Genomic DNA, 25,715 nt, shown 5'->3' on the forward strand with positions numbered 1-25,715 from the left:
GTTTTTGGGGGAGAAAAGGGATTTTCCAGATGTTTCTGCCGGGATGGGGTTTGCTGTGGATTCCTGCGTGATCCCTCGTTTACGGGGGAGCTGAGCCCCAAAATCGGCTTCTCGCAGCCCCCGAGGGCAGCAGGAGGCGGCGGTGACTGCCTGGGGACACCTGGGAGCTGTCCCTGCTCGGATCAGGCACACACAATCCCCCCAAATCCCCTCCCGGGAGCACCGGGGGTTGTTTTCCCCCGCTCCGGGAGATTTCCGATCATCGCATCCCGGGGCTGTCGGGAAGGAGCCGCTTTGATCATCGCTGATTATCGCTGGGGGCTGACAGCCCCGCCCGGGCTCTGCGGCACCCACGGACCCCGATCCAGCCTCTCCCAGCTCCCCGGGATTGAGGGAACGATCCCAAATATCCCAGCTCCCATCCCCAGCCTGGAGCAGCACCCAGGGACCCCGATCCAGCCTCTCCCCAAATCCCCGGGAATGAGGGAATGATCCCACAAATCCCACAAATATCCACCCCCAGCCCAGCTGTGGCTGCCACAGACCCCGATCCAGCCCTCCCCAAATCCCCGGGAATGAGGGAACGATCCCAAATATCCCAGCTGCCATCCCCAGCCTGGAGCGGCACCCACGGACCCCGATCCAGCCTTCCCCAAATCCCCAGAGCTCAGGGAATGATCCCATGGGGCCCGGGGAATGATCCCACACATGATCCCAGAGCTGCTCCAGCCTCTCCCAGCTCCACAGGGTTTGAGGGAATGGTCCCAAATATCCCAATATCCACCCCAAACCCAGCTGTGGCTGCCCACAGAGCCCAAATCCAGCCTCTCCCAGATCTACAGGGCCCAGGGAATGATCCCAAACATCCCAGAGCTGCTCCAGGTTCTCCCATCTCTGTGGGACTGAAGGAATGAGGGAATGATCCCAAACATCCCAGTGCCCAACCCCAGTTCCCATGGACTCCCTGAAGCCCATCCCAGCTCCACAGGGTGCAGGGAATGATCCCAAATATCCCAATATCCACCCCAAACCCAGCTGTGGCTGCCCACAGACCCCAAATCCAGCCTCTCCCAGATCTATAGGGTCCAGGGAATGATCCCAAACATCCCAGAGCTGCTCCAGGTTCTCCCATCTCTGTGGGGCCAAAGGAATGAGGGAATGATCCCAAACATCCCAGTGCCCAACCCCAGTTCCCATGGACTCCCTGAAGCCCATCCCAGCTCCACAGGGTGCAGGGAATGATCCCAAATATCCCAAAACCCATCCCCAGATCAGCTGTGGCTGCCATGGACCCTGCTCCAGCCTCTCCCAGCTTTATGGGACTGAGGGAATGATCCCAAATATCCCAGAGCTGCTCCAGCCTCTCCCAGCTCTGTGGGGCCCAGGGAATGAGGGAACGATCCCACAAATCCCATCTCCCACCCTCCAAAGGGGGGAAAGGGGAGCACGGCGTGACCCCAAGCCCCGGGGCACACATCCCCCTCGTGCCACCTGCCCCAAATGCTCCTTTTGTCCCCAAAATCACCGCCAGGGCCCCCCAGTCCCCCCCCGATCCTCGGTTCAGCTGCAGAGCAGCAGCGCCGCCCACGCCCCGCTCCTGCCTCCTGTTTATCTCCCAGCACTTTGGTTTATTTTTTCTTTCCAATTTTTTTTTTTTCCCAATTTATTGTTTTTTCCAATTTATTTGTTTTTTTTCCAAATGCTCTGCTTTTCTCCCTGAGGAGTTTGGCAGCTCGGGAAGAGCTGGAGCAGGGCAGGGAGGGCAGAGGTGCCCGGGCAGGGCTCCAGGATTGGAAATTTTGGGAATTTTTGGGGATTTTTTGGGATGCCAGGTGGCAGGAGCAGGCAGGAACGCTGATGGCTTTCCCAGGCAGCTGATGTTGCTTTTTTTTCCCTTTTTTTTTTTTTTTTTTTTTTGCTTTTTTGGATTTTTTCTGTTCATATTCGGGATGCTTTGCAGACAAAAACAACATTTTAGGGAGGGCAGCTCGGGGCCGTGACCTTCCCGAGCCAGGGGGACCCTGAGGGCTCCAGGACGGGCAGCTCAGCATTAATTAACTTCTGTATGGAATTAATTAACTTCTGTATGGAATAGTTTCATCCTACATGGAATTAATCCATCCTACATGGATTTATGTTTGCCCTATACGGATTTACATTTGCCCTGCAGGGATTTTTTTCTGTCTTATTTGGATTTATTTCTCTTATAGGGATTTTATTTGTCCTACGGGGATTTTATTTGTCTGATATGGATTTATTTTTCCTGGATGGATTTATTTGTTCTTCAGGGATTTCATTTGTCCTATAGGGATTTATGTTTGTTCTGTAGAGATTTTATTTTTCCTATAGGGATTTTATTTTTCCTATAGGGATTTCTGTTTGTTCTATAGGGATTTTAATTGTCCTATAGGGATTTATGGTTTTTTTTTTAACAGCGATTTTATTTGTCCTATAGGGATTTTATTTGTCTGATATGGATATATTTTTCCTAGATGGATTTAATTGTTCTAGAGGGATTCTATTTGTCCCTTAGGGATTTATGTTTGTTCTATAGGGATTTATTTCTCCTATTGGGATTTTATTTGTCTCATAGGGATTTATTTCTCCTATAAGGAGTTAATTTGCCCTGTATGAGTTTATATTTCTCCTATAGCGATTTATATTTGCCCTGTAGGGATTTTATTTATCCTACAGGGATTTTATTTCTCCTGTAGGGATTTATTTGTCCTACAGGGGTTTAAATGGAAACACTGCAGGCCTTGGAAAACAGGGATTGGGGATCCAAGAATGGGAACACCCCACGCATCCTCCCAGCTCTGTGGGGCTGAGGGAATGATCCCAAATATCCCAGAGATGCTCTCTCAGCTCTATGGGGTCCTGGGAATGATCCCAAATATCCCAGAGCTGTGGGGCTGAGGGAGTGATCCCAAATACCCCAGAGATGCTCCAGCGTGTCCCAACTCTATGGAATTATATTTGGGAATGATCCCAAATATCCCAGATCTGCTCCAGCCCCTCTCAGCTTTATGGGGCTGAAGGAATGACCCCAAATATCCCAGAGCTGCTCCAGCCCATCCCAGCTCTATGGGAATTCTATTTGGGAATGATCCCAAATACCCCAGAACTGCTCTCACAGCTCTGTGGGGCTGAGGGAGCGATCCCAAATACCCCAGAGCTGTGGGGCTGAGGGAGTGATCCCAAATATCCCAGAGATGCTCCAGCCTCTCCCAGCTGTATGGGAATTCTATTTGGGAATGACCCCAAATATCCCAGAACTGCTCTCCCAGCTCTGTGGGGCTGAGGGAGTGATCCCAAATATCCTGGAGCTGCTCCAGCCTCTCCCAGCTCTATGGGGCTGAAGGAATAACCCCAAATATCCCAGAGCTGCTGTCCCAGCTCTGTGGGGCTGAGGGAATGATCCCAAATATCCCCGGAGTTTCTCCACCCTCTCCCAGCTCTATGGGAATTCTATTTGGGAATGATCCCAAATACCCCAGAGCTGTGGGGCTGAGGGAGTGATCCCAAATACCCCAGAGATGCTCCAGCCCCTCTTAGCTCTATGGGAATTCCATTTGGGAATGATCCCAAATATCCCAGAGCTGCTCCAGCCTCTCCCAGCTCTGTGGGAATTCCATTTGGGAATGATCCCAACTATCCCGGAGCTGTTCCAGCCCATCCCAGCTCCATGGGGCCGCAGGAATGACCCCAAACACCCCAGAGCTGCTGATCCCAGCGGATCCCCGGCCAGCCCAGCCCTCCCAGACGCGTTTGGCCGCGTGTCCGTGGAGGTGTCAGAGCGGGCCAGGGACAGGAGGGAACGTCGGGATGAGGAAACGCTTCAGAGTTTCCAGCCCTGCTCCGAATGAATCCTTTAACCTTTTCCAAACCCTTTTTTTTTTTTTTTTCCAGTGGCTGAGAGGAGCTCGGAGCCTCCTGGTCTGGAGGGAATCAGGGAATTTGGGATTTGGGGGGATTTGGGATTTAGGGATTTTGGAATTTGGGAATTTGGGATTTAGGGAATTTGGGATTTAGGGAATTTGGGATTTAGGGATTTTGGAATTTGGGAATTTGGGATTTAGGGAATTTGGGATTTAGGGAATTCAGCACTTGGGGTTTGTAGGGAAGGGGATGGAGGGGACCCAGGGGCACTTACGGGGGGGCTGGGGTTTGGGATGGGGTGAAAGGATTCAATGGGAATGGGGATTTGGGATGGGCTGTGAGGATTTTCTGTGGGGCTGGGAATCTGGGATGAGAGGTAAGGACATTCTGTGGGGCTGGGAATTTGGGATTGGCTGTAAGGATTCTGTGGGGCTGGGAGTTTGGGATTTGTGTAAGGATTCCATGGGGCTGGGGGTTTGGAATGGGCTACAAGGACATTTTATAGGGCTGGGAGTTTGGGATTGGCTACAAGGACATTCTGTGGGGCTGGGAGTTTGGGATTTGTGTAAGGATTCCATGGGGCTGGGGGTTTGGAATGGGCTACAAGGACATTTTATAGGGCTGGGAGTTTGGGATGGGGTGAAAGGATTTTCTCTGGGCCTGGGGGTTTGGGACGGGCTGAAAGGAAAGAATTCCATGGGCTGGGAATCCAGATGGGCCACAAGGATTCCATGGGGTTGGGGGTCTGGGATGGGGTGAAAGGACCTTCCCTGGGGCTGGGAGTTTGGGAGGGGCTGTGAGGGTTTTCTGTAGGGCTGGGAGTTTGGGATGGGGCGAAAGGATATTCTATGGGGCCGGAGGTTTGGGATGGGCTGTAAGGCCATTCCATGGGGCTGGGAACTGCCAGGACCGAGCCCATCCCCACAACAACCCACAGACCCAGAGACACCAGGCAGGAACCGTGCGAGAGTCCAAGCCTGGAATTGGGGCAGGATGGGGGGAAAGGCTGCCCCAGCACTTCCCAACATCTCCCAGCCTTTCCCAGCCCCAGGAAGGCACAATGCAGGATTTGGGATCTGCCGCCTCTCCCTTGGCTCTCCCCACGCCGGGCCAGCTGTGGAGCAGCTCCCATGGAACTCCGGCGGTTCCAGGAGCTCCGGGAGCCTCCAGCAGGGCAGGCTCAGCCCCGCTCAGAGTTTCCAGCCGCTCGCTCGGCTGTTGCTCCGTCTCCGGGTGACCGAGTCCCTCCAGATTCCCTCAAATCTCGGTCCAAGAATGTTGTTTGGGCTGAAGAATGCGCGGCTGGGAAGGGAAAAGGGAGAAGGGAGGCTCGGGGTGAGCGGGGAGGTCGAGGCAGGGCTGGATCAGCTCTCCCTGCTGACCTGACCTTCCCTGCAGTTGGTGGGCAGATGTGGGGCCTCCACCCCAGAGGGATCTCTGAATCCTTCAGGGCTCCTTTCCTGGAGACACTCAGGATTCCCTATCCTACAAGATTCCCTCAAGATTCCCTTTCCTGGAGCCCCTCAGGGTTCCATTTTCTGGAATTCCTCAGGATTCCCTTTCCTGGAGACCCTCAGGATTCCCATTCCCCCTTTCTTGGAGTTCCTCATTATTCCCTTCCCTGGAGTCCCTCAGGATTCCTTTCCATGAGTCCCTCAGGGTTCTTTTTCCTGGAGTCCGTCAGGGTTCCCTTTCCCCCTTTCCTGGAGCCCCTCAGGATTCCCTTTCCTGGAGCCCCTCAGAGTTTCCCTTTCCTGGAATTCCTCAGAGTTTCCCTTTCCTGGAGTTCCTCAGGATTCCTTTCCTGGAGTCCCTCAGAGTTTCCCTTTCCTGAAATCCCTCGGAGTTTCCCTTTCCTGGAGCCCCTCAGGGTTCCCTTTCCTGAAATCCCTCAGAGTTTCCCTTTCCTGGAGCCCCTCACAGTTTCCCTTTCCTGGAGTTCCTCAGAGTTTCCCTTTCCTGGAGTCCCTCAGGGTCCCTTTCCTGGATTCCCTCAGAGTTTCCCTTTCCTGGAATTCCTCAGAGTTTCCCTTTTTCCCTTTCCTGGAATTCCTCAGGATTCCTTTCCTGGAGCCCCTCAGGATTCCCTTTCCTGAAATCCCTCAGAGTTTCCCTTTCCTGGAGTTCCTCAGGACTCCTTTCCACGAGCCCCTCAGGGTTCCCTTTCCTGGAGCCCCTCAGGATTCCCTTTCCTGAAATCCCTCAGAGTTTCCCTTTCCTGGAGTTCCTCAGGATTCCTTTCCTGGAGTCCCTCAGGGTTCCCTTTCCTGGGCTCCCTCAGGGCTCCCTCAGGTCCAGGCTGGTGGGAATCCATCGGGACCTTCCCCAGGCACAGGGAATTAATTCCGGGGGGCCCACAGAGAGCAGAGCTCTGCTGCCAGGGAGTGCCTGGAGCAGCGGGAGGAAGAGGAGGGAAAGGAGGAAGATGAAGAGAATGAGGGTCCCCTGCATGGATGGAGCGATGAGAGGTACCTGGAGAGAGGAAGAAGAGGAAGAAGATGAAGAAGAGGAAGAAGAGAAGGAAGAGGAGGAAGAGGAGGAAAATGAGGAAAAGGAGAAAGAGAAGGAGGAGAAGGAAGATGAGGAAGAGGAGGAAGAAAAGGAAGAGAAGGGTTCCCTGTATGGATGAAGCCATAAAAGGTGTCTGGAGAGAGGAAGAAGAGGAAGAGGAGGAGGAGGAGGAAGAGCAGGAAGATGAAGAAAATGAGGGTTCCCTACACGGATGAAGCAATTCAGAGGTAGCTGGAGAGAGGAAGAAGAAGAAGAAAAAGAGAAGGAAAATGAGGAAGAGAAAGAAGAGGAGGAAGAGAAAGAAGAGGAGGAAGAGGAGGAAGATTCCTGCTCCAGCTGCCACCACACCGCTCAGAGGGGATCAAACCCCTCCCCACCTCCCTTCCCTGGGGTTTTCCTCCCTTTCCCTGCCCTCTTTTCCCACTTTCCCCGCATCCTCCCAGCCTGCAGACAGGCTGTGCTTTCCAGGCACATTTCCCATCCCAAACACTCGGGATTTCTGGCCGAGTCCCCGCTGTACAGCGTGTCCCTCCAAGCGCGGCCACCGAACCGCGCTCACATCGCTGCTGCCGCTCCTCCTCCTCCTCCTCAGGATCCCCGCAGGGCTCCCCCGCCCCGGGAGGATGTTTGGGCTGGGAATTTCCTATGGAAAACAAGGAGGAACGGAGCCCGGGGGGGGAGCTGGCACCTGCTGAGCGCTGCTAAATGATTCCAGGCTGCCGGGAGGATCCGGGAGCTCCGGGCTCCTTCCCTTCCCTTCCCTTCCCTTCCCTTCCCTTCCCTTCCCTTCCCTTCCCTTCCCTTCCCTTCCCTTCCCTTCCCTTCCCTTCCCTTCCCTTCCCTTCCCTTCCCTTCCCTTCCCTTCCCTTCCCTTCCCTTCCCTTCCCAAACCTTCCCAAACCTTCCCAAACCTTCCCAAACCTTCCCAAACCTTCCCTTCCCAAACCTTCCCTTCCCTTCCCAAACCTTCCCAAACCTTCCCAAACCTTCCCTTCCCTTCCCAAACCTTCCCTTCCCTTCCCTTCCCAAACCTTCCCTTCCCAAACCTTCCCTTCCCAAACCTTCCCTTCCCAAACCTTCCCTTCCCAAACCTTCCCAAACCTTCCCAAACCTTCCCTTCCCCAGGGGATGGATGAAACCCCCAGTCCTGGTGGATGGATGAGACCCCCAAATCCCAGGGGAGGGATGAAATCCCAAATACCCAGAAGAACGGATGAGACTCGAAATCCCAGAGGATGGGTGAGATCCCCAGTCCTGAGCGATGGATGAGATCCTGGTGGGAGGGATGAGATCCCCGAATCTTGGGGGATGGATGAGACCCCAAATCTCCAGGGAATGGGTGAGATCCTGAATCCCTGAGGGATGGATGAGATCCCAAATCCTGATGGGACTGATGAGACCTCAAATCCCAGGGATGGATGAGATCCCAGATCCCAGGGAATGGAATGAAACCCCAAATCTCTGGAGGATGAATGAGACCCCAAATCCCAGGGGATGGATGAAATCCCAAATACCCAGAAGAATGGATGCGACTCGAAATCCTGGGGAACGGACGAGATCCCAAATCCTGGGGGGTGAATGAGACCCCAAATCCCTGGGGGATGGATGAAATCCTCAATCCCGGTGGATGGATGAGACCCCAAATCCCAGATGGATGGATGAGACTCCAAATCTCCAGGGGATGGATGAGATCCCAAATCCTGCGGGATGGGCGAGATCCCAAATCCCAGGAGAATGGATGAGACCCCAAACCCTGGGGGGTGGATGAAACTCCCAATCCTGCTGGAATGGATGACACCCCAAATCCTGGGGGGATGGATTAAATCCCCAAATCCCAGAGAATGGATCAAATCCCCAAATCCTGATGGGACGGATGAGATCCCAAATCCTGATGGGATGGATGGGATCCCAAATCTCTGGGGGATGGATGAAACCCCAAATCTCTGGAGGATGGATGAGATCCCCAAATCCCAGGGGAGGGATGAAATCCCAAATACCCAGAAGAATGGATGAGACTCGAAATCCTGGGGGATGGACGAGATCCCAAATCCTGGGGGGTGAATGAGACCCCAAATCCCTGGCGGGTGGATTAAATCCCAAATCCCAGAGAATGGATCAAATCCCCAAATCCTGATGGGACAGATGAGATCCCAGATCCTGAGGGATAGATGAGACCCCAAGTCCTGGGAATGGATGAGATTCCAAATCCCAGGGGAGGGATGAGATCCCCAAATCCTGGGAATGGACGAGATCCTAAATCCTGGTGGGATGGATGAGACTCCAAATCCTGATGGGATAAATGAGATCCCAAATCCCAGGGGATGGATGAGAACCTCAAATCCCCGGGAAAGGATGAGACCCCAAATCCCACGAGGATGACTGAGACCCCAAATCCTGATGGGATGGACGAGACCCCCCAATCCCACATGGATTTTTTCCCAGCCTGCAGAAACGCCAGCTTGGCAACCCCAGGCTGCCAAACCCGAAGACAAATCCCCGCTGTCACAGTGGCCCCTTTGCTGGGGAATTTATTTACTTTGGATGCCGCTGCCTTATCGTCCGTGGAAATGTTTATCCCAAATATTTAACGGCAGCACGGCACAAACTGAGCCTTCCTGGGGAGCACTCGGAGCAGGGCCCACATCCCCCCTCCTGGAAGTGTAAAAAATTCAGGGAAAACTCCCTTTTTCCCCCCAACATCCCCAAAACCTGACATTCCCTAATCTGACGTTCCCTAACCTGACATTCTCCCCCTGGTCATGTTAAAAATTCAGGAAAAATTCCTCATTTTTCCCCAACATTCCCTGACCTGACGTTCCCCTCCTGGTCAGGAAAAAATTCAGGGAAAATAATTCCTCGTTTTTCCCTCCAGCACCCCCAAAACCTGTCATTCCCTAACCTGACATTCCCTAACCTGACATTCCCCTCCTGGAAGTGTAAAAACTCAGTGAAAATTCCTCATTTTTCCCCCCACCATCCCCAAAATCTGACATTCCCTAACCTGACATTCCCCTCCTGGAAGTGTAAAAAATTCAGGAAAAATTCCTCATTTTTCTCCAACATCCCTAAAACCTGACATTCCCTAACCTGACATTCCCTAACCTGATATTCCTTAACCTGACATTCCCCTCCCGATCGTGTAAAACATTCAGGAAAAATTTTTTGGTTTTCCCCCTAGCACCCCCAAAACCTGACATTCCCTAACCTGACATTCCCCCTCCTGGAAGTGTAAAAATTCAGGGAAAATTCCTCATTTTTCCCCCACCATCCCCAAAACCTGAAATTCCCTAACCTGACATTCCCTAACCTGACATTCCCCTCCTGGTCATGTTAAAAATTCAGGAAAAATTCCTCATTTTTCCCCCACCATCCCCAAAATGTGACATTCCCTAACCTGACATTCCCTAACCTGACATTCCCCTCCTGGTCATGTTAAAAATTCAGGAAAAATTCCTCATTTTTCCCCCACCATCCCCAAAATGTGACATTCCCTAACCTGACATTCCCTAACCTGACATTCCCCTCCTGGTCATGTAAAAATTCCTCATTTTTCCCCCCACCATCCCCAAAACCCGACATTCCCTAACCTGGCCAGAGGCCTCCTCGCAGCTCCCTGATGAGAAACGCAGGAGAGCCCTGACAAACAACATCCCAATCCCGCTAAGTCGTTGAGCAGAGGGAGCCTGGAAAGTGCCAACACTCCTGAGAGAAAAGGCTGGAGAGAGAGAGAGAGAGAGAGAGAGAAAGAGGAGGGAGAGGGAGGAAAGAAATCGCAGGTTATTTATAACGCCAGGCAGCACCAGGGGCTCGCCAGTCTCTCCTGCAAAGCTGCGGCGGGGAGGTCACTCCCTGAAAAAAATCCCCAAAAAATAAAATAAAAAAAATTAAAAAAAAAAAAATAAAAATAAATCCCGGAATCCCCGCCGAGCCCCGGCCGTGCCAGCGCAAGATTCGGGATCCGGGGCGGGCACGGGCGCTGCGGCTCGGGAGCCTCCCCCCCGCCGATGCTGCCGGTGCCACGGCACAGCCCGCAGCAGCCTTTGCACAGGAGGAGAGCGGCAGCGCGGTGAGTCCGGCCCGGCCTTCTGCAGGCAGCTTTTTTTGGGGTTTTTTTTTTATTGTTTATTTGGGGGTTTTTTTATATGTTGGAAGGCTGGTTTCTATCGCTGCGCCCCGGCTGCGCGCGGGGTGGCACAGCTGGAGGGATGGGGATGTTGGAGAGGCGCTTCCCCTCCTGCTGGTGCCCATCTCCCTTCCCACCCACTTCTGCCGGTGCCCATCTCCCTTCCCACCCACTTCTCCCGGTGCCCATCTCCCTTCCCACCCACTTCTGCCGGTGCCCACCTCCCCTGCTGCCCGATTCTCCTGCTGCTCCTCTCTCCTGCCCACTTCTCCTGATGCCATCTCCCTTCCCACTCACTTTTCGTGCTGCCCCTCTCTCCTGCCCACTTCTCCTGCTGCTCCCCTCTCCTGCCCACTTCTCATGATGCCCAACTCTCTTCCCACCCATTTTCCTCATGCCCATCTCCCTTCCTGCCCACTTCTCCTGATGCCCATCTCTCCTGCCCACTTCTCCTCATGCCCATCTCCCCCTTTGCCCGCTTTCCCTGATGTCCGTCTCCTTTCCCTCTTTTCCTGCTGCTCCTCTCCCATCCCCGTCCATCTCCCCATCCCATCTGCCCCTCTGCCACCTCCGTGCCCACTTCTCTGGGATCTGGACACCTTCCCTGATGTCCATCCAGGCTGGGTGGAGCCCCCCCATCCCATCCCATCCCATCCCATGGATCCCATCCCATCCCATCCCATCCCATCCCATCCCATCCCATCCCATCCCATCCCATGTTCCATCACCCCACGGATGCCCCCAAACCCTTGGCACGAGGAGCTGACCCCGGTGCAGCCCCTGGCACAGGACAGGAACATCAGGACCAGGTCCCACCCCAAACCTGGGGGTGAAGCCCCAGGGAGGGGAGAGAACCCCAACAATCAATGGGGGGACAGCGGGGGGTGCTGGGGACAGAATTTGGGGTCACCAGAGGGGTGAAGGGGGGCACTGGGAAAGGTGGGTTGACACCAGGGATGGGGATTTCCCCCCAGAGATGGGGATTTTGCCCCCATGTACAGGGTTTTGCCCCCAGAGATGGAGATTTTGCCCCCATGTACAGGGTTTTGCCCCCAGAGATGGGATTTTGCCTCCAGGGATGGGGTTTTGTCCCCACTTGTGGGAGTTTTGCCCCTGGGATGGGTTTTTTTTCCTCCAGGGATGGGGTTTTAGCCCCCCATGTTATAGGGTTTTGCCCCTGGGATGGGGTTTTTACCCTCAGATATGGGGATTTCCCCCCAGAGATGGGATTTTTGCCCCCCAGAATCGGGGGTTTTGCCCCCAGGGATGGGGTTTTGCCCCCATGTATAGGGTTTTGCCCCCAGGGATGGGGTTTTTGCCCTCAGATATTGGGATTTTTGCCCCCAGGGATGGGGTTTTGTCCCCCAGGGATGGGGTTTTCCTCCAAGGAGGGGGTTTTGCCCCAAAAGGGCCCCCAAGAAGGGGCTGCCAAGAGGGTGGAGGAGCTGCAGGCTCTGGTATGAGAGCAGGCACGGAGCCCTGGAGCAGCAGCAGCAGCAGGAGGAGGAGGAGGAGGAGGAGGAGGAGGAACAGGAGCTCCTCTGGCCCTGCCAAGCTCCCCGTGGCACTCAGCACCCCCAGATCCCGTCCCGAGCAGGAGCAGGGAGAAAAGGACAAACCCCAAACCTGGATCCCCCAATCCCTCTCTGTTCCCGTGCCAGGCTGGCAGGGCAGGGCACTCTGTGCCCTCTGGCAGTGCCAGCCCCGGGTGTCCCCTCCCTGCTGCAGCCTGGGGACACGGCCAGGGGCCACCAGGTGACCTCAGGGCCACCCCTGGCACGGCAGAAAGGGGACATTGGTCCTTGCTGGTCCCTGCTGTCCATGATGTCCCTGCTGTCCCTACTGGTCCCTACTGTCCTCTGATGTCCCTGGTGGTCCCTGCTGGTTCTTACTGGTCCCTGCTGGTCCCTGCTGATCCCTACTGGTTCTTACTGGTCCCTGCTGGTTCCTGATGTCCCTACTGGTTTCTACTGTTCCCTCCTCACCTCGCTTGTCCCTACTGGTCTCTGTTGGTCCCTACTGGTCCCTACTGGTTCCAGATGATCCCTGCTGTCCCCTGATGTCCCTACTGGTTCCTACTGGTCCCTTCTGTCCCCTGATGTCCCTGCTGGTTCCTAATGGTTCTTACTGGTCCCTACTGGTTCTTACTGGTCCCTGCTGTCTCCTGATGTCCCTGCTGATCCCTACTGGTTCTTACTGGTCCCCTGATGTCCCTACTGGTTTCTGCTGGTCCCTGCTGATCCCTACTGGTCTCTGCTATCCCTACTGGTTCCTGCTGTCCCCTGCTGTCCCTCCTGGTCCCTACTGGTCCCTGTTAGTCCTTACTGGTCCCTGCTGTCCCTACTGGTCCCTATTGGTCTCTGCTGTCCCTACTGGTCCATACTGGTCCCTGTTAGTCCGTACTGGTCCCTGCTGGTCCCTGCTGTCCGTGCCGGAGCAGAGCTGGCAGTGACACCCTCCCAGCCACGTCGGATCCTCTCCCGCTCGCAGCAGCCAAATTCCTGGAGGGATTTCAAACTGCCTGGCTGCAGGAACCGCCCGTGCGCTCGTTCATCCCGGGGTGAGGAGCCTGGATGGCTCCAGGGCTGGAATCCTCCCGCTCCCAGCCCCACCTGGCCACGGCAGGAGGAGGCCAAGGGGATCGGGGACGGCTTTGCCTCATTCCCTGATCTCCTCCGGATCATTTCCAGGTGTTGTCCCCTCTCCCTGGTGCTGCCCCTTTTCGTGCCTGGGGAAACGGGAGCTTGGAAGAGATCTCAGCTCCAAAACCAGGCAGGATTTGTTTACCAGGATCTGCATCCCGCGTTTCTGTGGGGGAAGGGAGAGCTGGATGAAACCCACAGTGATTCCTGTCACCAGCGAGCGAGCGGAGCATAAATAGCTCCTTCAAAAGATGCCTCCAGCTCCTTCAAAAGGCTCCTCAGGCTCCCGGAATCGCCCTGATCTGGCAGATTCCGCTCTCAGGCAGAGAATTCAAATCCCTTCTCCAAGGGGATCCAAATTCCTCCTGCTCCCTCCCACGCGGAGCCAACCCGGGGCACCTCGTGTGACCCCAGAAAAATCCACGCGTCCCCAGGCTCTGTTCTCTGCCCAGGAACTGGGATGGAATGAGCCAGAAATCAGGATCTCACCAGCACATCTCCTCTGGGGTGGAGATTCCTCCCAAATCTCCGCTGGGATGGAAATTCCTCCCAAATCCGCACTGGGAGGGAGTTTTCTTCTCAAATCTCCACTGGTTTCCCCCAAATCTCCGCTGAGGACTAAGGCTCCTCTCAAATTTCCACTGGGATGGAGATTCTGCCCCAGTTTCCACTGGGAAGAAGGTTTTCCCTAAATCTCCACTGGTTTCTCCCAGATCTCCACCAAGGAGGGAAGTTTTTCCCAAATCTCCATGGGTTCCTCCCAGATTTCCACTGGAATGAAGGTTCCTCCCAAATCTCCGCTGGTTTTTCCCAAATCTCCATGGGTTCCTCCCAGATTTCCACTGGGATGTAGGTTCCTCCCAAATCTCCGCTGGTTTTTCCCAAATCTCCTCGGGTTCCTCCCAGATTTCCACTGGAATGAAGGTTCCTCCCAAATCTCCACTGGTTTTTCCCAAATCTCCACGGGTTCCTCCCAGATTTCCACTGGGATGAAGGTTCCTCCCAAATCTCCGCTGGTTTTTCCCAAATCTCCACCAGTTCCTCCCAGATTTCCAGTGGGATGTAGGTTCCTCCCTAAATTTCCACTGGGAGGGAGGTTCTCCCCAGATTTCCACTGGAAGGGAGGTTTTCCCCAAATCTCCACCAGTTCCTCCCAAATCTCCACCAGGGCCATAATTTTCTCCAAGGTGAAAAGTGTGAAGATCACACAACTCCACCCAGGAGAAATATCACACAGCCAGGGATTTTTGGGCAGGATTCCTTCATTTCCCGCTCCTCCAGCCAGCCCTGCCTTCCTCCCCACCTCACCCTCCCTCGCCTTTGTCCCCTCTCAGGTCCCTCCATCGCCATGCCTCGGCCCACCACCCTCATCCTCATCCTGGCCGGGCTCTGCGCGTCCTCGCTGGGCCAGTACAACGAGGAGGAGGACCTGGCGTGGCTCCAGTACTACCTGCGGCAGTCCCGCGCCTCCTCCTACAACTACGTGCCCTACTACGAGGAGGAGAGCCCCGCGTACGCCTACTCCTACCCCAGCGCCACCGACACGGAGCCGGAGCCCGAGCCCGAGCCGCAGCAGGCGGCGCCCTGGCGGTGTCCCCAAGAGTGTGACTGTCCCCCCAACTTCTCGTCGGCCATGTACTGCGACACGCGCAACCTGCGCTACCTGCCCTTCGTGCCGTCGCGGATGAAGTACGTCTACTTCCAGAACAACCTGGTCACCTCCATCCAGGAGGGCGCCTTCGACAACGCCACCGAGCTGGAGTGGCTGGCGCTGCACAACAACCAGATCAGCAGCGACAAGATGGGCAAGAAGGTTTTCGGGAAGCTGCAGAGGTTGGAGAGGCTCTACATGAACAACAACAACCTGACCCGGCTGCCCAGCCCGCTGCCGCGCTCGCTGCGCGAGCTCCACCTCTCCTACAACCAGATCTCCAAGGTGCCTCCCAACGCTCTGGAGGGGCTGGAGAACCTCACGGCGCTCTACCTCAGCCACAACTTCATCTTCGAGATGGGCGCGTCCCTCAAGGGGCTCAAGTCGCTGATCCTGGCCGACCTGAGCTACAACAACCTCAGGAAGGTCCCCGATGGGCTGCCGGCCTCGCTGGAGCAGCTCTACATGGAGTACAACTACATCAACGCCATCCCCGACGAGTATTTCCAGGTGTCTCCCAGGCTGCTCTACGTGAGGATGTCCCACAACAGCCTGACCAACCAAGGGCTCTCCAGCAACACCTTCAACAGCAGCAGCATCCTGGAGCTGGACCTCTCCTACAACCGGCTGCAGAAGATCCCGCGGGTCAACACCAACCTGGAGAACCTCTACCTGCAGGGGAACCAGATCGACGGTGAGCAGGGGTGGGGAAGCGGGTGGGGAACCCACAGGAACCGTCTGGTGTGGTGGGAAACCCAGAGGAGCAGGTATGGGAACGGGAATGGAGATGGGGATGGGAATGGGGAATGGGAATAGGGTGGGGATGGAAATGGGGACAGGAATGGGAACGGGAACAGGTACAGGTATAGGAACGGGAATGGAGATGGGGATGGGAATTGAATAGGGACAGGAATGGGGATGGGAACAGGATCGGGAATGGAGATGGGGATGGGAATTGGATAGGGACAGGAATGGGAACAGGAACAGGAACGGAAATGGAGGTGGGGATGGGAATGGGGAATGGGAATAGGGTTGGGATGGAAATGGGGACAGGAATGGGAACAGGAACAGGTACAGGTATAGGATCGGGAATGGAGATGGGGATGGGAATGGGGACAGGAATGGGAACTTGAACAGGAACAGGAATGGAGATGGGGATGGGACTTGGATAGGGACAGGAATGGAGATGGGAACAGGAACGGGAATGGAGGTGGGGATGGGACTTGGATAGGGACAGGAATGGGAACAGGAACGGGAATGGAGATGGGGATGGGAATTGGATAGGGACAGGAATGGGGATGGGAAGGTGTCAGTGCCGCCATCAGCTGTTGCAAGGAAAACACAGAACCCCGCAGCGGGGAGCTGCCAGCAGCACAGACACGGGAACAGATTCCCAAATGTTTGCTTTCCAAAGCGGAGCTGCCGCCGTCTGCCCACAAACGCCGCGGAGCCACCGCCGGCTCCTCCTCCTCCTCCTCCTCCTCCTCTGCGGGTCCCGCTGACCTTCACAGCCCCCCAAAATCGGGGATTTGCGGCTCCATCCCCTTTGGAGCATCCGGAGCGCGGTCCTGCCCCTCCGCCCCACCGAGGGTCCCTCTATGGGTGCAGCCCCCAAATCCCAGCGCTCCCCCCCTGCATCCCGCTGCCTTTTCCTGGAGCTCTGCTGCCCTCTAGGCTCAAATCCTGCAAGGAAAAAAAAATCCCAAAAAGATGTATTTTGGAGTTTGTTCCATCTCCCGCTTCCTGATGTGCTGGGCTGGGCTGGAATTTCCCTGCCCGGCGCTGGCAGCGGAGGAGCAGAGCTCACCACCCCCTAACACCACCCCCAAACCCTAAACCACCACAAAACCCAAAAAAAACACCAAAAAACCCCAAAAAACCCCAAACCCCGAGGCCTAGGCCTCACCACCTCCTCTCCCCCCACAGAGTTCTCCATCAGCAGCTTCTGCTCCGTGGTGGACGTGGTGAACTACTCGCGGCTGCAGGTGCTGCGGCTGGACGGCAACGCCATCAAACGCAACGCGGTGCCCCCGGACGCGCCGCTGTGCCTGCGCCGCGCCACCGTCATCGAGATCTGAGCCCCCCCAGGACTGGTGTCCCCCACATGGGGATTCCCTCGTTCCCGCTTCCCCGCCCGACTCGCAGCGCCGTCGCCGGTTTTTCCGGAATTGTCCCTTTTTGCACTCAGATCCCGGCTCTGATCCCGCCATAGGCGTCCCATGAAGGGGACATGGGCGGCTCTTGTCCCAGGGTGGGGTGGGACATGGCAGGGGTGGGGATCATCCTGCTTTGGACAGGGGGAAATCCCAAACTCGATCCCAAATTCGGGTCTGAACCCCCCTGGGAGGAGTTTCCTTCCATGGGGATCAGACCCTTTTTCTGGGGGGAAATCCCAATCCCAAATCCAGGTCTGAACTCCCTAAAAGGAGCATCCCTCCATGGGGATCAGACCCTTCTTTCATGGGGAAATCTCAAACTCGATCCCAAATTTGGGTCTGAACTGCCTGGGAGGAGTTTCCTTCCACGGGGATCAAACCCTTTTTCCATGGGGAAATCTTTCCATGGGGATCAGACCCAGAAGGAACATCCTTCCAGGAGGATCAGACCCTTTTTCCATGGGGAAATCTCAATCCTGACCCCAAATTCGGGTCTGAATTCCCTGGGAGGAGCTTCCTTACAGGAGGTTCAGATCCTCTTTCCATGGGGAAATCCCAATCCCAAATCCTGGTCTGAACCCCCTTAAAGGAGCTTCCTTACAGGGGGTTCAGACCCTTTTTCCATAGGGAAACCCCAATCCCAATCCCAAATCCAGGTCGGATTTGGGAGGAGCATCCTTCCAGGAGGATCAGACCCTTGGTTCCATGGGGAAATCCCGTGGGGAAATCCCGTGGGGATCAGACCCTTTTTCCATGGGGAAATCCCAATCCCAAATCTGGATCTGAACCCCCTAAAAGGAGCATCCTTCCATGGGGATCAGACCGGTTTTTTATGAGGAAATCCCAATCCCAAATCTGGATCTGAACCCACTGAAAGGAGCTGCTTTACAGGGGGATCAGACCCTTCTTCCATGGGGAAATCCCATGGGGATCAGACCCTTTTTCCATGGGGAAATCCCAATCCCAAATCCGGATCTGAACCCCCTGGAAGGAGCATCTTTCCCTGGGGATCAGACACTTTTTCCATGGGGAAATCCTTCCAGGGGAATCAGACCCTTTTTCCACGGGGAAATCCCAATCCCAATCCCAAATCTGAATCTGAACCCCCTAAAAGGAGCATCCTTCCATGGGGATCAAACCCTTGTTCCATGAGGAAATCCCATGGGGAAATCCCTTGGGGATCAGACCCTTTTTCCATGGGGAAATCCCAATCCCAAATCCAGGTCTGAACCCCCTGAAAGGAGCATCCATCCATGGGGATCAAACCCTTTTTCCATGTGGAAATCCCATGGGGATCAGACCCTTTATCCATGTGGAAATCCCATGGGGATCAGACCCTTTTTCCATGGGGAAATCCCAATCCCAAATTCGGGTCTGAACCCCCTGGGAGGAGCATCCTTCCATGGGGATCAGACCCTTTTTGCAGGGGGGAATCCCATGAGGATCAGACCCTTTTTCTATGGGGAAATCTCAATCCCAATCCCGGGTCTGAACCCTGTGGGAGGAGTATCCTTCCATGGGGATCAGACCCTTTTTGCAGGGGGAAATCCCAAAAAAAATCCCAACCCCAAATCTGGATCTGAACCCCCTGGGAGGAGCTTCCTTACAGAGGGATCATACCCTTTTTCCATGAGGAAATCCCATGGGGATCAAACCCTTTTTCCATGGGGAAATCCCAATCCCAAATCCAGGTCTGAACCCCCTGAAAGGAGCATCCTTCCATGGGGATCAAACCCTTTTTCCATGTGGAAATCCCATGGGGATCAGACCCTTTATCCATGAGGAAATCCCATGGGGATCAAACCCTTTTTCCATGGGGAAATCCCAATCCCAAATCCGGGTCTGAGCCCCCTGGGATGAGCACCCAAGGGCTTGGGATCTGCCAAGGAGTGAAGGGTTAAAGCTCTCCAGGCTGGAGGAGCAAATCCATCCCTTCCCTTTCCTTTTCCCCCCTTTTCCATCGACCTGCTCCAGAATTAACGGGGAGAAACCCTAAAAGAGAGAAACCCACCTTGGGATCAGAGGGAAACCCCTGAGGAACAGAGGGATCCCAAATCTTCCTCCCAAACCCCTGGATCAGGGCAGGGTGGGGAAAAATCCTGGAGTCGTCACCCCCCTGAGCTCAGACACCCCAATGAAAACCCCCAAAACCAATCACGGAGCCACGTTGGAATTCCCTAAAAATCCCAAATCCCCCAAAATCCCCCAACTCGGCCCCTCAAGCGGCTGAGTTTGAGGATTGAGCTGAGCTTTTGGGGGCTCACCCCGACCCTCCGCGTCGTTCCTGCATGCGAAGATCATTTTTAAAACAAAAAACCCCAAAAAAATCCCGTAATTTCACCAGCATGAACTGTAAACCCCAAAGCCATCAATAAAACCTTTGCAGTGCCTGCACCGAGCGCTTCTCCTCCTCTCCGGGATGGATTTCCAGCCGGAATCCAGGCTGGAATTGCCGTCTAGTGGTTGGTCCGGGTGTGGCACGGAGCTTTCACCGGGAAAAGGGAAAAATTTTCATGGAAAAGGAGAAAAATCTCCATGGAAAAGGGGAAAAATCTCCATGGAAAAGGGGAAAAATCTCCATGGAAAAGGCTCAGCGGGAGTGGGGAGGAATGGAGGCAACACCGGGGTTTTTTAGGGTTTTTTTTTCTGGACCCTCCTGGCTTTGGTTTTGGGGATTTTTAACAGCTGGGCTGGGGGGTGGTTGGAAAAGGGGATGGAAAAATAAGGGGAACGTGAATGGAAAAATAAGGGGAAAAATGAATGGGAAAATGGATGGAAAAATAAGGGGGAAATGAATGGAAAAATAGGGGGAAAACAAGGGAAACGTGGATGGGAAATTAAGGGAAACATGGATGGAAACATGGATGGGAAAATAAGGGGAAAATAAGGGAAAAATAAGGGGAAAATAAGGGGAAAATGGATGGGAAAAACTGAGGGAAACATGGATGGGAAACATGAATGGGAAAAGGGATGGAAAAATAAGGGAAAACTGGATGGGAAAAAAATGGAAAAATAAGGGGAAAATGGATGGAAAAATGGATGGGGATAATGGATGGGGAAAAACTGAGGGAAAAACGAATGGGAAAAGGGATGGAAAAATAAGGGAAACATGAATGGGAAAATGGATGGAAAAATAAGGGGAAATGAATGGAAAAATAAGGGGAAAATGGAAGGGTAAAAACTGAGGGAAAAACTGAGGGAAAAATAAGGGGAAATGAATGGAAAAATAAGGGGAAACATGGATGGAAAAATAAGGGGAACATGGATGGAAAAATGGATGGAAAAATGGAGGGGAAAACGGAGGGAAACATGAATGGGAAAATGGATGGAAAAATAAGGGGAAAATAAGGAGAAAATGGATGGGAAAAAAAGGGGAAAATGAATGGGAAAATGAATGGGAAAATGAATGGAAACATAAATGGAAAAATAAGGGGAAAATGGATGGGAAAATTGGTGGAAAAAGAAGAGGAAAATGGATGGAAAAATGAATGGAAAAATAAGGGGAAAATAAGGAGAAAATGGATGGGAAAATAAGGGGAAAAAAGGAATTTTTACAGAATTTCACACAGAGGGAAGCAGGAACTGCCGTGTCCCAGGCTGGGAGCTGCTGGAGGAGGAGGAGGAGGAGGAGGAGGAAGGGCTGCACACCCAGGGCCTCCCAGGAACGAGGCAGAGATTTTTGGGTTGAGATTTCTGCGTTTTTATTAAAGTAACAAAAAGCATCGGGGCTGGAAATTGGGGGGATAAAACGTGCTGTACATCAGGGAGCAGCTGATCCATCCTACAGATCCTCACAGGATTCTGAGAGTTTGCACCAAAAAAGGAGGAAAACAAACAAAAAAAAATCCAAAAAACAAACAAACAAACAAAAAACCCCCCAAACCAAATAAACAACAACAACAACAAAAAAAAAAAGCCCCCAAAACCCTAAAAAAACAAAAAAAAGAACCCAAAAAAAAATCAACAAAAACCCCAAATTAACCGCCTGGAAAAAAAACCAAACAAAAAATAAAAAACCCTAGCAACAAAAACTAAACAAAATAAAATCCCATCATAAACAAAAAAACAAACAAACAAACAAAAAAAGAAACCCAAAACAAACAAAAACCCCAAAAGAACCCCAAAAACAAAAACCCCAAACCAAACATACACAAAAAAAACAAAAAAAAACCAAACAAAAAATAAAATACCCTAGCAACAAAAAAAACAACAAAACAAAATTTAAAAACTCTCAAAAACAAAAGAAAAAAATCCCCAAAAAGTAAAACAAAAAAACCCAAAGAACCCCAAAAACAAAAAGCCCAAAAAGCACCCAAATCAAAACAAAAAAACCCCAAAAACAACAAAAACCCCAAAACAACCTCCCACAAAAACACAAAAAAACCCAAAATAAACCCCAAACAAAAAATAAAATACCCTAGCAACAAAAAACCCAAAATAAAACAAAACCCCCTCAAAAACAAAAAAATCCCAAAAAACCCCAAAGAACCCAAAAACCCCAAAACAGCCCCCCAAAACCAATAACGAAAAAACCAAAAAGCCCCCAAAATTAAAACCCCCTAGCAACAAAAAACAAAACAAACCCCCCCTCAAAAAAACTAACAAAAAAAGACCCAAAAAACCAGAAAAAAACACCCCCAAAACCAACAAAAACCCCAGAACAACGCCCCCAAAAATACAAAAAATACTCAAAAAAAACTCAAAAAAAAAAAGAAAAAAACCAAAACCCTAGCAACAAAAAACAACAGAAAAAAAAAAAACCAAAACAAACAAAAAAACCCCAAGAACACAAAATAAAACCAAATTAAAAACCCACAAAAAAGAAAAACTAAACAAAAAAATCCCCAACAAAATAACCCAAAGAAACAAGAAGCAGATCCCGTTCGATTAAAAATTAAAATTAAAATATAATAATAATAATAATTAATGACAGCAACCAATCCCCTCATTTTCCCACAATCCACACCAGGAGAGCTCAGGAATTCACAGCTTGAAGTGGTTTCTACCCAAATCTGGTTGGTTTTGAAGCTTATTTTAAATTAAAAATAAAATAAAAAACCACCTTGGAGATGAGGCTGGTTTAGGGTTCCTTTGGTGGGGAAATCCTGGAAATTTTCTGGAAAATAAATTTCTCCCACGGAAAATTTCTCTGGGGGAGAAGGAGGGGAAAAATAAAATCAAATTTTGATGCCACATTTTTATTAAAGTAACACAAAAGTCAAAGTGAGGAATCCCCCCGAAAATTAAAGCACTGGGATGTGTTTTACTGGGAAATAATTTGGGTTTTGGGTTAAAATTAACGCACTGGGATGCGTTTTGCTGGAAAATAATTTGGGTTTTTTTGGTTTTTGGGTTAAAATCAAAGCACTGGGATGTGTTTTGCTGGAAAATAATTTGGTTTTTTTTTTGGTTTTGGGTTAAAATCAAAGCACTGGGATGCGTTTTACTGGGAAATAATTTGGTTTTTGGGTTAAAATCAAAGCACTGGGATGTGTTTTGCTGGAAAATAATTTGGTTTTTGGGTTAAAATTACAGCACTGGGATGTGTTTTGCTGGAAAATAATTTGGGTTTTTTTTTGTTTTTGGGTTAAAATTACAGCACTGGGATGTGTTTTACTGGGAAATAATTTGGTTTTTTTGGTTTTTTTGATTTTTTGGCTGTGGGTGAGGTCACCTATTGCACAAGTGGAAATTCCCCTCAGAGCTTCCTTCCTGCTCTGCTGACGTGGAAATTCCAGAGGAGAGGGAAGTGATGCAAGCCCAGAGCGCCTGCAAGCACAAAGAAACTGGTATTTAAATGAAAATATATAAATATTTGAGAATTGACGTTGATTTTTCAGTTCTGGGCGTGAAAAAGGAAATGAAATCTGAATTTTAGGAAGGGGGAGAAATGCAATGATGGGAATGATGCAAGCCCGGAGTGCTCTGATCTCCTCAAGCACAAACAAAACTGATATTTCCATTAAAAAAATATAAAAATATTTGAGAATTTAGGATGATTTTTTTAGTCCTGAACTTGCAAAAAATTCTGAATTTTACAAGGGGAAGAAATTCCAGTGAAGAGGGAATGGTGCAGCTCCAGAGTCTGCTGTGATCTCAAGCACAAACAACCTGACATATCCGTAAAAAAATATAAATATTTGAGAATCCGGGCTGATTTCAACCTGGCATTTAAATAAAAATATAAATATTTGAGAATTGAGGCTGATTTTCCAATTTTGGACTTGCAAAAAACCCCAAAAATCTGAATTTTAGAAGGGGGAGAAAATCCAGTGAAGAGGGAAGTGATGCAAGCCCAGAGTGCTCTGATCTCCTCAAGCACAAACAAACTCACAAATGTCAGTTTTATTCTTTTATTTCCATAAAAAAAAATATAAATATTTGAGAATTGAGGGTGATTTTCCAATTTTGGACTTGCAAAAAAAACCCCCAAAAATCTGAATTTTAGAAAGGAGGAGAGAAGTGATGCAACTCCAAACTCTGATCTCAGGCACAAACAACATTAAAAAAAAAAACATTAAATGACATTTTAAAAAATATAAATATTTGAGCACTGAGGTCGATTTTCCAGTTCTGAACTTGCAGAAATAAATCTGAATTTTCAAAGGCAGGGCCGGGTTGCTGGGGTGGATAATTTGATTTATTCAGGATTTGGAAATGTGGCTGCACAAACCTCTGAGAATTTGAATCGTCAGGAAAAGGGGAAGAGAGAAACAAAAATCCAGGAAGTTCTGCAACAACCAAACCCCAAATTTCTCCACGGTGGGGTGGGAAAAGGGGAGAGGATTTGGGATTTCACAGGAAAGGCTCCTTCCCAAAATCAAGGAAGGGTTCAGGGCATTTAGGTCCCACTGAATTTGGGATTTAAAGGTGAAATCCTAAAGAAAATCCATTTAAAAGGTTCTCAGACGTGTTTGTAGCCCCTTCAGAAAATCAAGGTGGGGTTTAGGATGTTTAGCTGCCAATAAATTTGGGGTTTAAAGGTGAAATCCGAAATAAAATCCATTTAAAGGTTCACAGTGGTGTTTGTAGCTCCTTCCCAAAATCAAGGTGGGGTTTAGGGCATTTAAATTTGGGGTTTAAAGGTGAAATCCTAAAAAAAAAAACCCTTTTAAGGTGTTTGTAGTGCTCATTGCCAGCATCAAATGGGGTTTAGCACTTTAGGTGCCAATAAAAATATATTATAAAATATATAAAATAATAGAATGCAAATAAATTTGGGATTTAAAGGTGAAATCCTAAAAAAAATCCTTTTAAAGATTCTCAGTGGTGTTTGTAGCTCCTTCCCAAAATCAAGGTGGGGTTTAGGATCTATAGCTGCCACCAAATTTAGGATTTACTGCTAAATCCTAAATAAAATCTGTTTAAAGGTTCTCAGTGGTGTCTGTAGCTCCTTCCCAAAATCAAGGAGGGATTTTTGGCCTTTAGCTGCCACTAAATTTGGGGTTTCAAGGCCAAATCCCCAAAACCCACCCGGGCAGAGCCTCCCTGGACGCAAAAGGAAACGCAGAGAGCAGAAATTGTAAATCGTGCAAAGTTTCGTACCAAAGGGATGGGACACCCAAAACACCCACAGAGAGCAGGGAGAGCCCCCCCAAAAACGCAGATTTGGGGAGAAAAGGCACCAAAAAGGGGGTGACACACACCAACCCCTGCAGGACGAGGAGGGCAGGGACACGAGGACACAGAGGGGACACAGAGGGGACACCAGGGCAGAAAATCCACAGGTCCAGGGTGGTGGCAGCAGCAGGAATGTCCCCTCAGTGCCACCTTGGGGACACTGCCAGGTGTCTCTGCCATGCTCCAGGTGCCAGGTGAGCCCTTCCAGGGGTTGGGACATCCCAATGTCCCCAATGTCACCCAACAGGGCAGGGCAGAGCTGCAGCACGTCCAGGAGGGTGACCCCAATGTCCCCAGCCCTGAGTGACACCAAATCCAGGCCCCAAATCTCCACCGGGAGATGCAGCACCAGCAGCAAAGGTGACAACAGCGTGGTGACAAGGTGACCAGACTGGCTTCACCCCCCTCGTCCCCCATTCCAAGGTGAGCAAAGCCAGCCCCAAAATCATCATCCAACATCAAATCGGGCAGATTTCAGCTTCATAATAACAATAAAAAAAGAGAAACTCACGAGTTTGCAACAGCTTTAGAAAAGGCACCTGGTCTGGGGTGGTGGCAGCTGCAGGAATGTCCCCTCAGTGCCACCGTGGGGACACTGCCAGGTGTCTCTGCCCTGCTCCAGGTGCCAGGTGAGCCCTTCCAGGGGTTGGGACAGGGCAGGACATCCAGGAGGGACATCCCAATGTCCCCAGGGTCACCCAGCCCTGAGGTGACACCAAATCCAGCACTACAACAACACCTGGAGATGCAGCAATGGTGACAACAGGGTGGTGACAAGGTGACACGGCAGCCACACTGCCCAGCCTGGCTTCACCCCCTCATCCCCCATTCCAAAACCAGCCCCAAAATCATCCTTAGGTAGATTTCAGCTTCATAATAATAATAACAATAATAATAACAATAAGAGAAATAAGCTCACAACAGCTTTAGAAAAGGCACCTGGTCTGGGCTGGTGGCAGCTGCAGGAATGTCCCCTCAGTGCCACCGTGGGGACACTGCCAGGTGTCTCTGCCATGCTCCAGGTGCCAGGTGAGCCCTTCCAGGGGTTGGGACATCCCAATGTCCCCAGGGTCACCCAACAGGGCAGGGCAGAGCTGCAGCACGTCCAGGAGGGTGACCCCGATGTCCCCAGC

The 25,715-nt window shown here is 51.5% G+C and overlaps 3 protein-coding genes across 3 annotated transcripts; 2 read left to right on the forward strand and 1 right to left on the reverse strand.

Annotated features, from left to right (window-relative positions):
- Window positions 1-4,126: 4,126 nt before the first annotated feature.
- Window positions 4,127-6,047, forward strand: LOC131092863 (uncharacterized). The gene is made up of 3 exons (XM_058039802.1): window positions 4,127-5,622; window positions 5,726-5,775; window positions 5,961-6,047. The coding sequence occupies exons 1-3, from the start codon at window positions 4,767-4,769 to the stop codon at window positions 5,973-5,975; spliced, it is 921 nt and encodes a 306-aa protein (XP_057895785.1). The 5' UTR covers window positions 4,127-4,766; the 3' UTR covers window positions 5,976-6,047.
- A 120-nt stretch (window positions 6,048-6,167) lies between these two features.
- On the reverse strand, window positions 6,168-10,794 carry LOC131093026 (collagen alpha-5(IV) chain-like). The gene is made up of 5 exons (XM_058040026.1): window positions 10,735-10,794; window positions 9,978-10,050; window positions 7,502-8,467; window positions 6,950-7,033; window positions 6,168-6,199 (listed from the first exon to the last, which is right to left on the reverse strand). Exons 1-5 carry the CDS (start codon window positions 10,792-10,794, stop codon window positions 6,168-6,170), a joined length of 1,215 nt encoding a protein of 404 aa, XP_057896009.1.
- FMOD (fibromodulin) lies at window positions 10,291-18,400 on the forward strand. Its single transcript, XM_058039800.1, has 3 exons — window positions 10,291-10,456; window positions 14,490-15,500; window positions 16,733-18,400. Exons 2-3 carry the CDS (start codon window positions 14,504-14,506, stop codon window positions 16,882-16,884), a joined length of 1,149 nt encoding a protein of 382 aa, XP_057895783.1. The 5' UTR covers window positions 10,291-10,456; window positions 14,490-14,503; the 3' UTR covers window positions 16,885-18,400.
- The last annotated feature ends 7,315 nt before the right edge of the window (window positions 18,401-25,715 follow it).

The sequence above is a fragment of the Melospiza georgiana genome, chromosome 23, assembly GCF_028018845.1.
Source record: "Melospiza georgiana isolate bMelGeo1 chromosome 23, bMelGeo1.pri, whole genome shotgun sequence".
NCBI classification, from domain to species: Eukaryota; Metazoa; Chordata; class Aves; order Passeriformes; family Passerellidae; genus Melospiza; species Melospiza georgiana.